Source organism: Antechinus flavipes, chromosome 4 (genome assembly GCF_016432865.1).
Source record: "Antechinus flavipes isolate AdamAnt ecotype Samford, QLD, Australia chromosome 4, AdamAnt_v2, whole genome shotgun sequence".
Taxonomy (NCBI): domain Eukaryota; kingdom Metazoa; phylum Chordata; class Mammalia; order Dasyuromorphia; family Dasyuridae; genus Antechinus; species Antechinus flavipes.
In genome coordinates this window covers 17,840,348-17,852,278 of record NC_067401.1, presented here as the reverse complement: position 1 = coordinate 17,852,278, position 11,931 = coordinate 17,840,348, and the positions used below count along the sequence as shown (strand labels likewise).

Genomic DNA, 11,931 nt, shown 5'->3' with positions numbered 1-11,931 from the left:
CTTGGCAGGGATACTGGAATGGTTTGCCACTTCCTTCTCCAACTCATTTTACAGATGAGGAAACTGAGGCAAATAGGGGTCAGTGACTTGGCTAGGGTCATCCAGCTGGTAAGTAGCTGAGGTCAAACTTGAACTCAGGAGGATGAATTTTCCTGACATAGCATGAGGGGGGAGTTTGCACCTCGTTCCTCTGAGACTACATAGACATGGACAAGAGAAGCAGAGATGAAGAAGCTGGGGCAGGGTCACGGGATGGATCCACATGGATCTCACAGACCCATGGAAGGACGTGTTCCTCCCCTACTCCCCCATCTCCTTCCTCCTCATGTTCACCAGTAGGTGGGAGAAGCCTTGGGAAGATCCAAAGGCAGGATTACCTGTCACGGGCAATATCCTCCTAACTCCCCGGTCTGCGGAAGGCAGTAACCAGGTGTCTCAGTGGAGGGAATGCTGGACCTGGACAAAAAGATCCGAGTGCGAATCCTGATTCAGATGTGACTCTGGAGAGAATCACAAGCTCTCTCAGCCTCGGTTTACTCACCTCAAGAAGAGGGATAATAACAAAGATTGTTGTGAGGATGAGATGAGATAAGGTTTGTTAAGCACTTAGCATGTGCCACCGGACCCCTCCTCTCGAGGGGAAAGTGAGGCGGGTGACCTCCCTCACTTAATTGTATTGTCAGGAAATCTGGGACAGTGCTGTTACCTTTCTTACTTAAAAAGTACTTAGCTCTTAGCTCGATGCCATCATGGAGCTAGCACTAAAAACGCTTGTTAATTAATCAATTAACTTGTCTATATGGCTGAGATCCTAGAACACCGTAGACCTCAAGGGCAATTACAAGACGCTTCTTGCTGTAATGGTATAAACACGGAACCCAGAATTAGGGAGACCTGAGCACAAATCCTGCCTCAGACACTTGCCTCTAGGCTACTCATTAACCTTTCTATATCTCCTAAGGAAAATGATGGGTTTGGACTCAGGGACCGGCCAAGTCCTTTCCAAGTTCTAAACCGAGACTCCCATGATCCTATAATCATGAATCTGGAGACCTGGATTCAAATTCAGGCATTTCTAGGTACTACCTGTGTGAGCCTGAGCCAGCTTCTGCTTCTCTTTGGGTTCCAGGTTCTTCATTTGGAGAAGGAAGGAGTCAGACAAGATAGTTTCAGCTCCTTCAAAGTTCTAGATTTCTGCGCCTTTTAATGTCAAACGTTCCTTCCGATTCTAAAATGGAGTTTCCTACGAATAAGCTCTCCCTGTCTGGGATGGTGGGAGAAGTCAATTATTTGGTTTTGGAGGAGCCAGGTTCAAATCCCACCTTTTGCTTCAGTTTCCTCATCTGTTGCACTGGGTGACCGTGGTGGTCCCTTCTGGATCGAAATCTAGGATTCCGTGATTGTTTCTGCTTGTTTAAATCCTCCTGTCCTTCCATTTCCCTTCCCCCTTTCTGATTCCTTTGCAGCAAACACTCAACTGTTTTCTAGGTCATTAGAAAGTAAGCTCCTTGAGGGCAGGGTTCTTTTTGTCCTTTCTGTGTGACCCCCGTGCCCAGCCCAGAGCCTGAACATCATCCCTGTTTCCAGGATGTTTGTTGAAGGCCTCGGATGGATCTTGTTCCCTCTCCTATCCCCTGAGCTCCCTAGGAGTGTCTCCCGCCCGGCCCCCAGTAGCCGCCGCTCTCCCGGGGGCCTCGGATGGATCTTGTTCCCTCCTGTATCCCGTGAGCTCCCTAGGAGTGTCTCCCGCCCGGCCCCCAGTAGCCTCCCCGCTCTCCCGGGGTCTCGGATGGATCTTGTTCCCTCCCTTATCCCCTGAGCTCCCTAGGAGTGTCTCCCGCCCGGCCTCCAGTAGCCTCCCCGCTCTCCCGGGGCCGATGGATGGATTACGAGGGAACGAGATAAGTCCAAAGAGACCAGGACGCCATTTCCTTTAAAAGGTTTTCATTTATTAGTCTGTTTTCTGAAGCAGTTACTTTCCTTTTCTTATAAAAAAAAAAGTGTGTTCCATCCAAAGTGATACCAAAGTGATTAAAATGGATGCAGGGGGGTCAGCGCCCCTCTGTGGGAATGCAGCTCCCCGAACCAGAAAAATTTAACCCCCCAAAACAAAACCAAACAAAAAATCCCCAACCAAAATAAACCCCAAGTATCCAGGACAAAAAATAAAATATTTATTGATCTATCACAGCGAGACACGGAGACGGGGCCTGAATGTTGGCAAGAGTTGCTCTGACGCCCAGGGGCTCAAGGGACAGGATACAGTACTGCTGTGTGAGATATGCCAGGGACGGGCAGGGGCTCTGGGCCCGCGTTTCCCTCCGATTCCCCTCCCGCCACTGCCCCGGGCTCGGCCTCCTCCGCGGCCTGGCGGGGCTGGAGTCGCTGTCAATGGCGAGTACATGCATGCGTTCCCCCACTCCCGACGCCAGAGGCGGATGTGGGGGCCGGGCTGGGGGAGGGGAGGGGGGGAGACCAGGACAGGGCCTACAGGTGGAGGGCTTCACCGAGGGACATTCAAGTCTGCTGGGCAGGAGCCTCTCGCCAGACTGGGGGGCTTTGGGGGGTGAGGGGTGGGCGGGGAGGGGGGCGGAAGGAGGGATTCCCAAAAGATGGCTGTTCCCAGTCTTCGGGCTCCACGGATGGTATGAAGAGCGCCGGGGGAGACTGAAGGGACAGCCCTCTGAAGGGGGGGGTCAGATCCAGGTGGGTCAAAACCAGGACTGAGGCGGACTTAAAGTGCTTGGGTACAAGGTAGGCAAACGGACCCAACCCCAAAGACCGGTCGTCCCGGGGGGAGCACGGCGGGGCTGGGGCCTGGGCTGGCCTTTCCCGGTGGGGACAGGTCTTGCAAACACCCGGGACTGTGCTTGGAGGAGCCCCTGGGGGAGGGGCTCCTCCAGGGGACTCCCCTCTTCCCTCCTCCCTCGCCCCCAAGAACGTGAGAAGCACCAACGAGTAGCACCATTTTTCCCTCAAGATCATGAATACGGAGGGGAGAGCTCCTAGGTGGGAATGGGGTGGGGGGAGGGAGCTGGCCCCTCCCCCCGTCCCCGTTCTTTTAGGGCAGGGGCCCGAGTTCCAAGCTGAGCCCTGGTTCTTGGGCCTGCTTGCCCCGGGGCCCCCGGACGGGTGGGGGCCTGCAGGAGCCCTCCAGTGAGAAGGATCTGACCTGGGAGAGGGGGAGGGGAGGGAGGGCCAGGGGCGGGAGAGGGAGTCACTCAAGGTATACATTCTAGACTAGGCAGTAGCACCAAAGTTCATGAGGTCGCGGGTCGGGTTTTCTGGGAACATCTACTTTCTCTTCCGGCCGCACATCTTCCCCACACACGGGCCCCCTGGGGAGGAGAGAGAAAGCCGGTCAGCGGCCCCGCCCCTGGGGGAGGGCCCAAGGGCCACCTGCAGCTCAGCTCAAAAAGGCGTGAAAAACATTGACCCGACGTCCTTGGGTCACAAGTGCCCTCGAGGTCCCGGGAGCTCGCTGGGGCTCAGGGTCAGAGGATGGGGAGGAGAGCAGCGACCTTGGCACAGTGCCTGGCACACACAGGCGCGTCATACCAGTCGGGTTAAGGTCTACACACTCACACACACTCACACACACTCACACAATAGTGTGTCTGAGAGTCACAATTTCATCAGCATTCTGGGAGGTGCCGGAGAAGCCCCGGCTGCTCCGGCCGCAACCGGCCCCTGGGACTCATGTTTGTCGGACTTAATCGTTTGTTTTCCTCCACTTTAGTAAAAGAGTGTCCCCCCCCCCCTCCCGCCCCCCCCTCATTCCCCTTCCCCCCTCCCCCCGTGACACACTCACTCCCCGCCCCCCTCCCCTCCCCCCCCCCCCCCACACACACACAAAGGAGACTCCTGGAGGAGCAGCGGCTCTCAGACCCAGGAGGTCCCATGTGAGACTCTTTACCGCCACCTAGTGGCAGCCAAGGTGCACGCAGGGAGCAGAGGCCCAGTCCCGCCACTGCAGGTTGGCTTGGCCCTGACCTTGCCCCCGGGTCCTGCTGGGGGGGGCGGGGGGGAGGAAGGATGGGCCTAGATCTCGTTCTCGGGCCTGTCCTCAGACTGCTGGGGGAGGAGTCATGGTGCTCCCGTTCTGCACCCGGCCAATGGGGCTGGGCCTGTGCTCCGGGGAGGAGCCTCGGAGATAAGGGGAGCAAACCTACCCCGGGGGTGGGAGGAGGGAGGGCCAGGGAGGAACAAACCGCTCCAGATCCTGCCGGGGAGGCTCCCCCCTCACCTCCCTCTGCCCCACTAATTTGTCCCTTGGCTTTCTCTCCCTTTCTTTCCCTTTTTTTTTTCTCTTCACCTATCCCCTCCTTTTCCCCTTTTGGCTCCTTCTTTCCTTCTCCTTTAATTCTCTCCCCCTTTATCTTTTCTCTCTCTTCAGTCTCTTCTGTCCTTCCTCTCTCCTCCTACCTGCTTTTCACTCTGTCTTTGTGTCTCTCTTACTGTCATGCCTTCCCTCCTTTTCTTCTCTCACTGTCTCTGTCTCTGTCTCACTGTTTCTTTCTGTGTCTCTGTCTCTGTCTCTGTCTCTGTGTCTGTGTCTGTGTCTGTGTCTGTCTCTCTCTGTCTCTTTCTCTGACATGCCCTTCCCCCCCGTTCCTTTCCCCCGCCATCTCTGTTTCTGTCTCTCTGTTTCTGTCTGTCCCTGTGTCTGTCTCTGTGTCTGTGTCTGTCTCTCTCTGTCTCTTTCTCTGACATGCCCTTCCCCCCCGTTCCTTTCCCCCGCCATCTCTGTTTCTGTCTCTCTGTTTCTGTCTGTCCCTGTGTCTGTCTCTGTGTCTGTGTCTGTCTCTCTCTGTCTCTTTCTCTGACATGCCCTTCCCCCCCTTCCTCCCTCCATCTCTGTTTCTTTCTCACTGTTTCTGTCTTTCTTTCCCTCCATCTGTCACTGTCTCTCTGACATGCCCTGCCTCCCTCCCCTCCCCCCTCCATCTCTGTCTGTCTGTCTGTCTGTCTCCTTCTCCCCGTGCTCCCTGTAGGAGAGGTCACTGAGGAGGACGGGACCCGAAGCCCTCTGCTTTGACCTTAGGGGAGGACAGGGAGGAGGGTCCTGGAAGACGGCTCGGGCACACCAGAGGGCCTAGAGAAGGCTGCCCTGGCAGGGCCCAGGGGCGGGACCAGGAGGCGGCTGGGCTTTGGGTGACCTTCTCACCGCTCAGAGGGGGCACCTGCCCTTCCCCCCACATACCTCGATATCCCAGGGCTCCTAGGGCGCCTCCGTACTGTTTGGGAGGTTTTCCTGTGGAAGATAAGGGGAAGGGGGAGAACACGTGTGAATCAGGGCCCTTGCGGGCTCCTGCCCTCTCCTCCGCCCAGCCCTGGTCAGCTCAGCCCCAGGAGGCAAGGAGCCCGAGGGGAGGCCGTGGCAGGTCCTTAGCACCCGGGGCTGGTCGGGCGGCCCAGTTCCCTGGGGATGGGGATTCTTGCTCACAAAACCCTGAGTCTAGAGCACAGGAGCTGGCCGGCTAGTCCCAGCCCACAATCTCTCCCTGGAGAGATTATTGCCTGAAAGTGACCGAGGCGGCAAACATCAGGGTAGGATCTGAACCCGCCACCAGAGCTCAAACCCTTTCTTCCTTTCCTAATCCATACCTGCCTAATAACACCTGGACGGCTGTTAAATCTCGGCACACATTTCCCTCTTACCAGTCTACTTTTTAAAATCTGCCAGATGGTAATGATCTCACTCCCGAACCTTTGATGGCTCCCCATGATCTAGAGCACCAGTTCTCAGAATATACTTTCAGGAGGCAAGAGTGTGCTGGCAAATATTTAACAACCAGCTCTCCAGGGAAAGAAAATACATTCAGGGCACACTATTAAATTTAATCTACATTATTCACATTTCCCCCACCACTTTAGGTCTAGAAATCCACAAAATGATCAAGAGGCCCTGATTGGTAGCATTTGATCATTTCTAAGGTGTAAATATAAACACTGAACATTTAACACTCAGTTCTTCACTATTTTATTGACTTTATCACACCTCCGCCTGGGGATTCCTGCGACCTTTTCAGGAAGTCTGGGAAATCTAATACATTTCCATACTAAGACATCATTTGCCTTTTAAAATACTCTTCCCTGCGCCAACTCCATACGTGTTCGAGACTAGATTTTCTTGATATACGAAACCAAAACAACATATCCCAACAGATGGAATACAGATAGGAAAATCCAACTGTCTTCTATTAGGCCAGATGTGAAGGAGCTCTTCAAAAATATATAAAACAAAACTGTTCTTCTCATTACGTTTTGTTTTGGAAAATGGTTATTTTCATAAATATAAAAATCAATATTTCATAAAACTGTTATTTTCATAAAGATAATATTATTCTTTAAAAATATTTTATATATTTTAAATCATTTTAAATATTTAAATCTTTTAAAACGTGATCGGTTTTCATCTCTAATAGGGTAAATATGAATAGAACACACATTTTAAAAAGCTTTTTGGGGGGGTTCTCAATCTTTTTTAAGAGCAAAGTGGCCAAGAGGATGAGATCTGAATCCGAGGTCCTCCACGATGTGGCCTTGCCAACTTTCGCTGCCGTTCTTCAGTCTGAATGCTCTGTGTCTGTCCCACGGCTGCCTCTGGGCCTTTGTCCGGCCCCGAATGTTCTCTCCCTCCAAATCCTAGCCATTCTTCAAGACCCACCTTTTCTAGGAAGTCTTCCCTGATCTTTCTACCCTCCTCTCAACTCCTATGGGATTTTCTCCCCTTCCCATCCTACCTTGAGTTAGGAATCACGTCTGCATTGTACATCTTGTCTAGCTCCTAGATTATAAGTTTCTTGAGTGTGAGATCCTATTTTGGCCATATTTGGATCCCTCAGGGAGCAATCCCAGTGCCTCATGGTAAGGGATGCTCAGTACAAAAAAGCCTAGCCAATGAAAGTAGATTTTCTAGATCCGTCTGAATCCTGTAACATGGATGTTGCCATCTTGGGATAGATTTACTTACCACCATATCCCAGTCCAGCAGCTGCAGCACCTGCAACACAAGAGATCAGGAAAATGAGTCTCCTTTTTATTCGGTCAACAAGCATTCAGCCTCCCTCTCCCAGCCTGCCTGGAAACAGGACGCCCCATAGACTCCCGAGGATAGGAAAGACTGAGTCCAAGTCCTGGGGAAGGCGGCTGGAGAAGGATCTCTGGCGGACACATTTCTGTAGTCGGTAGTCTGGCTCTGCCAGGAATTTGCCATTTTGTGACTTTCCCTGTATCACTTAATCGTTTTGGACTCAGCTTTTCTCCTTTGTAAAATGGGAAGAATCATGTCTGCCCTTTCCATCGCACAGAGATATGTGTATATGTGTGTGTGTGCACGCGCGTGTGTGTTAAAGACAATACATGAAATGTGCTTTGCCAAAGTTAAAAAGTGATTGGGATATGTGAGGGCAGGAAAGAAAAGAGCTAAAAGAAAAGTAAAAAAGGAGAAGACATAGAGGAAGTGTGGGAGGTAAGAATAGAATTACAAAGAGGGAGGGGAAAAAGAAAGGAGGGAGAGAGGGGAAGGAGGTAAAGAAGAAAAGAATGAAGGAGGAAGGAAGGGGAAGATGAAGGAAGGAAAGAAGAAAGAAATAAAGGAAAAGAGAAAGAAAAAGTAAGAAAGAGAAAAGGGAGGAAGGGGAACAAAGAGGGAAGGAAGAGAAAAGAGAAGAGAGGTAGAAATGGAGGGAATATGGTAGAGAAGAGGAAGGAGATAAAGAGGGAAGGGAAAGAAAGGAGAAAGGGAAAGGAAAGAAGAAAAGAATAAGGGAGAGAGGGAAAGGGAAAAGAAGTAGGAAGATTAAGGAAGGAATAAAAGAAGAGAGGGAGAAAGAAAAGGAAGGAGAGAGGAAAAAAGGAAGGAGAAGAAAGAATATAGGAGAAATAGAGAGGTGGGGGGAAGGAGGGAGAAGGAGATGGGAGGGGATGGCTTTGCTGTTGCCCAATCTAAGTCTTCATCCCTTTTGTCAAGATTCTGGGCCGAAAGGAGAGTGGGCTCCAGCTCACTTGTGACAGGGCCATCAGGTCCAGGAAAAGGAGGGGACCTATTGGGGGTAACAATTGCATTTTCTTCTGTAGCACTTGGTTTTCCTCATGCCAGTCCTGGGAGGGAGGTGATAGAATAAGAAGTTTTATTCCCATTCTACAGATGAGGAAGTTGGGGCTCATTGATGGGCAGTGGTTTGCTAGTTAAATGCATGTTGGGGAGGAGAATGCCCCGGTCTGTGAACATGAAGGGAGGGTGGATCTTGCCGATGTCACCTACCTTGGAAAATAGGTGAATATCCATAGCCAAGGGACGGGGCACCTGCTAAGAGAGGGAAGCACGTGTGAGCGATGGCTGGGATGGTGAGATCAGAGGATGCGGACTCTAAAGCCGGAATGACCACAGAATCATTGGCCACCTGGCCCAATCCCCCATTTTACACATGAGGAAACTGAGTCTCAGAGATATGTTGACTTCTCAGGGTTTTTCAGAGAACGACTGATAGTGAATAGTTGGACCCTGGTTCCCTAACTCCAGTTCTGCCATATAAGGCAGTGGGAGAAACTTTGCATTTTCCCCTCTAGTGTCTGGCACACAGTAGGCGCTTAATAGATGCATGTTGACTGATGGAGAGAATGTGGGATTTTAAGAGGTGAAGTTGAGAATGGTGTAGGTTTCAGACATGGGGGATGGTCAATCAAAGGCATAGGAGAAGGGAGATAGAGCCACGTGTGGGAAACAGCAAAAAGTCCACGTTGCCTGGGATGCATTGTGGGAAGGGAAGAGTAATAATAATTATTATAGTCACCACTTGTATATGCTAAGTATTTTACAAATATTATCTCATTCGGTCCTTACCACAGCCCTGGGACATAAGGTGCTCTTATCATCCCCATTTTACAAATAAGGAAACTGAGGCAGACAGAATTTACCCCTTAACCCTAAGGGATTTGCCCAGGGTTAGGCAGTTAGTAACTGTCGGGGCTGGATTTGAACTCAGGTCAAATGCGACCTCAGATACGACATTTGGGAGCCGTGTGACCCTGAGCAAGTCGCTTAACCCCAATTTCCTCGCAGAGAAAGAAAAACCCCAGAGAAGTGATGTCAGGGGCTGTGAAGGGAGAGAGGGGACGAGGAGGACAGACCCGAGATCTGGCAGTTGCCTGGATGTGGGGGAAGGGCCGAGAGAGGGAAGGAGGAGGGCGCTTCTGGGTGTCAGTCTGGGCGACCGGAGGGGCGGGGGTCCGGGACAGAAATGGGGCTGTCTGGGCCTCTCACTCTAACCTTGCCCCAGTGCCTGACTTCGCCCACTCCCCGGGGCTGCTGGGAGGCTCAGTAAGAAGAGAGGTCATTGGTCCCCGGGGCCAGACCCCGAAGAAGGGGAATCGCATCTCTGCCCTGTCAGTCTCAGGAGAAATCCGGGGCCTCTGTCCCAAGCTCCGGGACCCAGGCTTGGTCCCTCCTGCAAGGGCCCGGTCTGGAAGACCTTGGCCAAGGCCTCTGACCCAGCCTTCCGGGCAGTCACTGCCCGGTGCCAAGGGACTTCCCGACCAGCTGCCTCCCATCATCCTCCCTGGTGGAGCTATGGGGGTGGGGCCCCACGGGGCTCTAAGGGAGGGAGCCTCCCCTGGGCTGCCCTGACAGGCACTTGTCTGTTTGGCCTGGGGGATGGGAGAGAAGGGGGCTGGGAAGAGAGGGAGAAAGACGGGGAGGGGAGAATCAATGGCTGGCCCTGCTCAGGGTCACCTTGGGCTCCTGGACTCCCCTCCCCCTTCCCTCTGTGCTGTCCCATTGACAGTGCTGAACTACAGAGAAGTTAGCCATCATCCATCTATCTGTGTGTCTATCTAATCTGCCTGTCTGATGTCTGTCTGTCTGATATCTATTTGTCTGTCTGTCTATCTGTCTGTCGTCTATCTATCTATCTATCTATCTATCTATTTCTCACGTGCTGGTGGGGAGATTAAGGGCTCCATGTTTCCCCTCATCAGACAGTGGACTCTGGAAGGCAGGCTCAGCCATCAGATAGGGGCTTTCCAAGGAGAGGCTCCCCGTGCCCCCTCAGCCCAGGAGCTCTCTGAGGGAGGTGGTGGCTCCCCTTGCGTTAGCCCCCTGGCTCTCCTGTAACGGGGACTCACTGCCCGACCCCCAAGGATGAGGAGATGACCCTTTTCTCCTTTGTCTCTCCTTGAGGGTCCAGCTCAGTGTGAGTCAGGACCCAGAAGCCCTCAGGAAATAAGCCCCCGACTCTTTCTCCCTCTCCCTGTTCTCCATATCCACACCCAGCTACAGGGCTCCTGGCAGGTTGGCTTGGGAGGAACCTTCTGGTCCAGCCCCATCCCATTAGAATGTGAGTTCTCTGAGGGCAGGAGCCATTTTTACTTTTTTCCCTTTTCTCCTGCACTTAGCGTGATGCCGGGCACAGAGAAAGCACTCGCAAGAACTTGCTGTTTATTGATTTGGGCTGAAACACAACCTCGGTCTCAGAGAGGACTCACCTGCCCCTGGCAGCCCTCGGGTCCCTGGCAAGCCTCCAACTCCAAAGCCTGGCACGAGGCCTCCAGCTCCTGGCACGAGGCCACCGGCAGCACCTATGGGAGAGGGAGAGGCTAAAATGTGGGCCCTGAAACACAGGGGCATGCTGGGAGAGGGGCCTGGGGGTCCCCGGCACAGCTGCTGCCTCCTCTCCCGAGATGCCACAGCTGCCATGTCTTCTCCCCAGGCCGGGGGACACGCAAGACCACTGGAATCTTCGGGGCTGCCCCTCACCCAGTAACGCCACTCCAGCCTTCCTCAGCCCCATCTATCCCTCTCCGCCTTTCTCTTCCCTTATGTGCCCCCAGACACCCCATTCATTCTGCATGTCTCCTTTTCACAAGCCTTTGATTTCTTGGGATTCCCCCCCAGCTTTCTCCTGAAGCAGTGGATCTCTTGGTATAATAGAGAATGTTCTTAAGATCAGCTCCTCCACCCCCATCCCCGTCTCCTAGCTCAAATGAACGGGCTCCGAGGCTGGAATCTCCAGTTTACTGGATTCCAGGGACCAGGAGCATCTTGAGTGAGGACGGGAAGAGACAGGGAGAGTTCTTCCAAGTGCGTGGGAGTGGGCTCGGGCCGGGGCAGAGATGGACACTCACCGTACTTAGCTGCTTTGGCAGCGGCTTTGGCGGCTGCAGCTGGAGATCCTGCTCCTGTGGGCCAGAGAAGAGAAGCTCAGACTTCTGCTACCAGTCCAACCTGTCTGAATTCCTTCCTTCCTTCCTTTCCTTCTTTCCTTCCTTCCTTCCTTCCTTCCTCCCTTTCCTTCCTTCCTTCCTTCCTTTCCTTCTTTCCTTCCTTCCTTCCTTCCTTCCTTCCTTCCTTCCTTCCTTCCTTCCTTCCTTCCTTCCTTCCTTCCTTCCTTCCTTCCTTCCTTCCTTCCTTCCTTCCTTCCTTCCTTTCTTCCTTCCTTCCTTCCTTCCTTCCTTCCTTCCTTCCTTCCTTTCTTCCTTCCTTCCTTCCTTCCTTCCTTCCTTCTTTCCTTCCTTCCTTCCTTCCTTCCTTCCTTCCTTCCTTCCTTCCTTCCTTCCTTCCTTCCTTCCTTGCTTCCTTCCTTCCTTCCTTCCTTCCTTCCTTCCTTCCTTCCTTCCTTCCTTCTTTCCTTCCTTCCTCCTTCCTTCCTTCCTTCCTTCCTTCCTTCCTTCCTTCCTTCCTTCCTTCCTTCCTTTCCTTCCTTCCTTCCTTCCTTCCCCCATTCACAATGCATCCCTCCACCCCTCCATTATCATGGGGCTTCTCTTCAGCATCTCTGGCTGTTATTGTCTTGTGCCCGAGGGAGAGACACAGGAAGGGAGGTAGAGGCTCTGACCTCAAGGAGTTTAGAGTTTGCTTAAGAAGAGAAGACTGAATCTCATGAAAAGATGGTTTTCATCGCAGTTGGCAGAGGGACCACAGGGAGGCCC

At 52.7% G+C, this 11,931-nt stretch overlaps 1 protein-coding gene across 5 annotated transcripts in view; it reads right to left on the bottom strand.

The window, feature by feature from the left end:
• Window positions 1–1,927: 1,927 nt before the first annotated feature.
• ELN (elastin) overlaps window positions 1,928–11,931 on the bottom strand; it is a 67,874-nt gene continuing 57,870 nt past the window's right edge. For 4 of the 5 annotated variants that reach the window (XM_051991943.1, XM_051991945.1, XM_051991941.1 and 1 more), the window contains 6 exons: window positions 11,128–11,181; window positions 10,489–10,581; window positions 8,270–8,314; window positions 6,977–7,006; window positions 5,204–5,254; window positions 1,928–3,338 (listed from right to left, as the gene is read on the bottom strand). In XM_051991943.1, the coding sequence (XP_051847903.1) occupies window positions 3,295–3,338; window positions 5,204–5,254; window positions 6,977–7,006; window positions 8,270–8,314; window positions 10,489–10,581; window positions 11,128–11,181 (317 nt within the window). In that variant the 3' untranslated portion in view covers window positions 1,928–3,294. The remainder of the gene's footprint in view (window positions 3,339–5,203; window positions 5,255–6,976; window positions 7,007–8,269; window positions 8,315–10,488; window positions 10,582–11,127; window positions 11,182–11,931) is intronic. The other variant, XM_051991942.1, reaches the window with a different exon arrangement.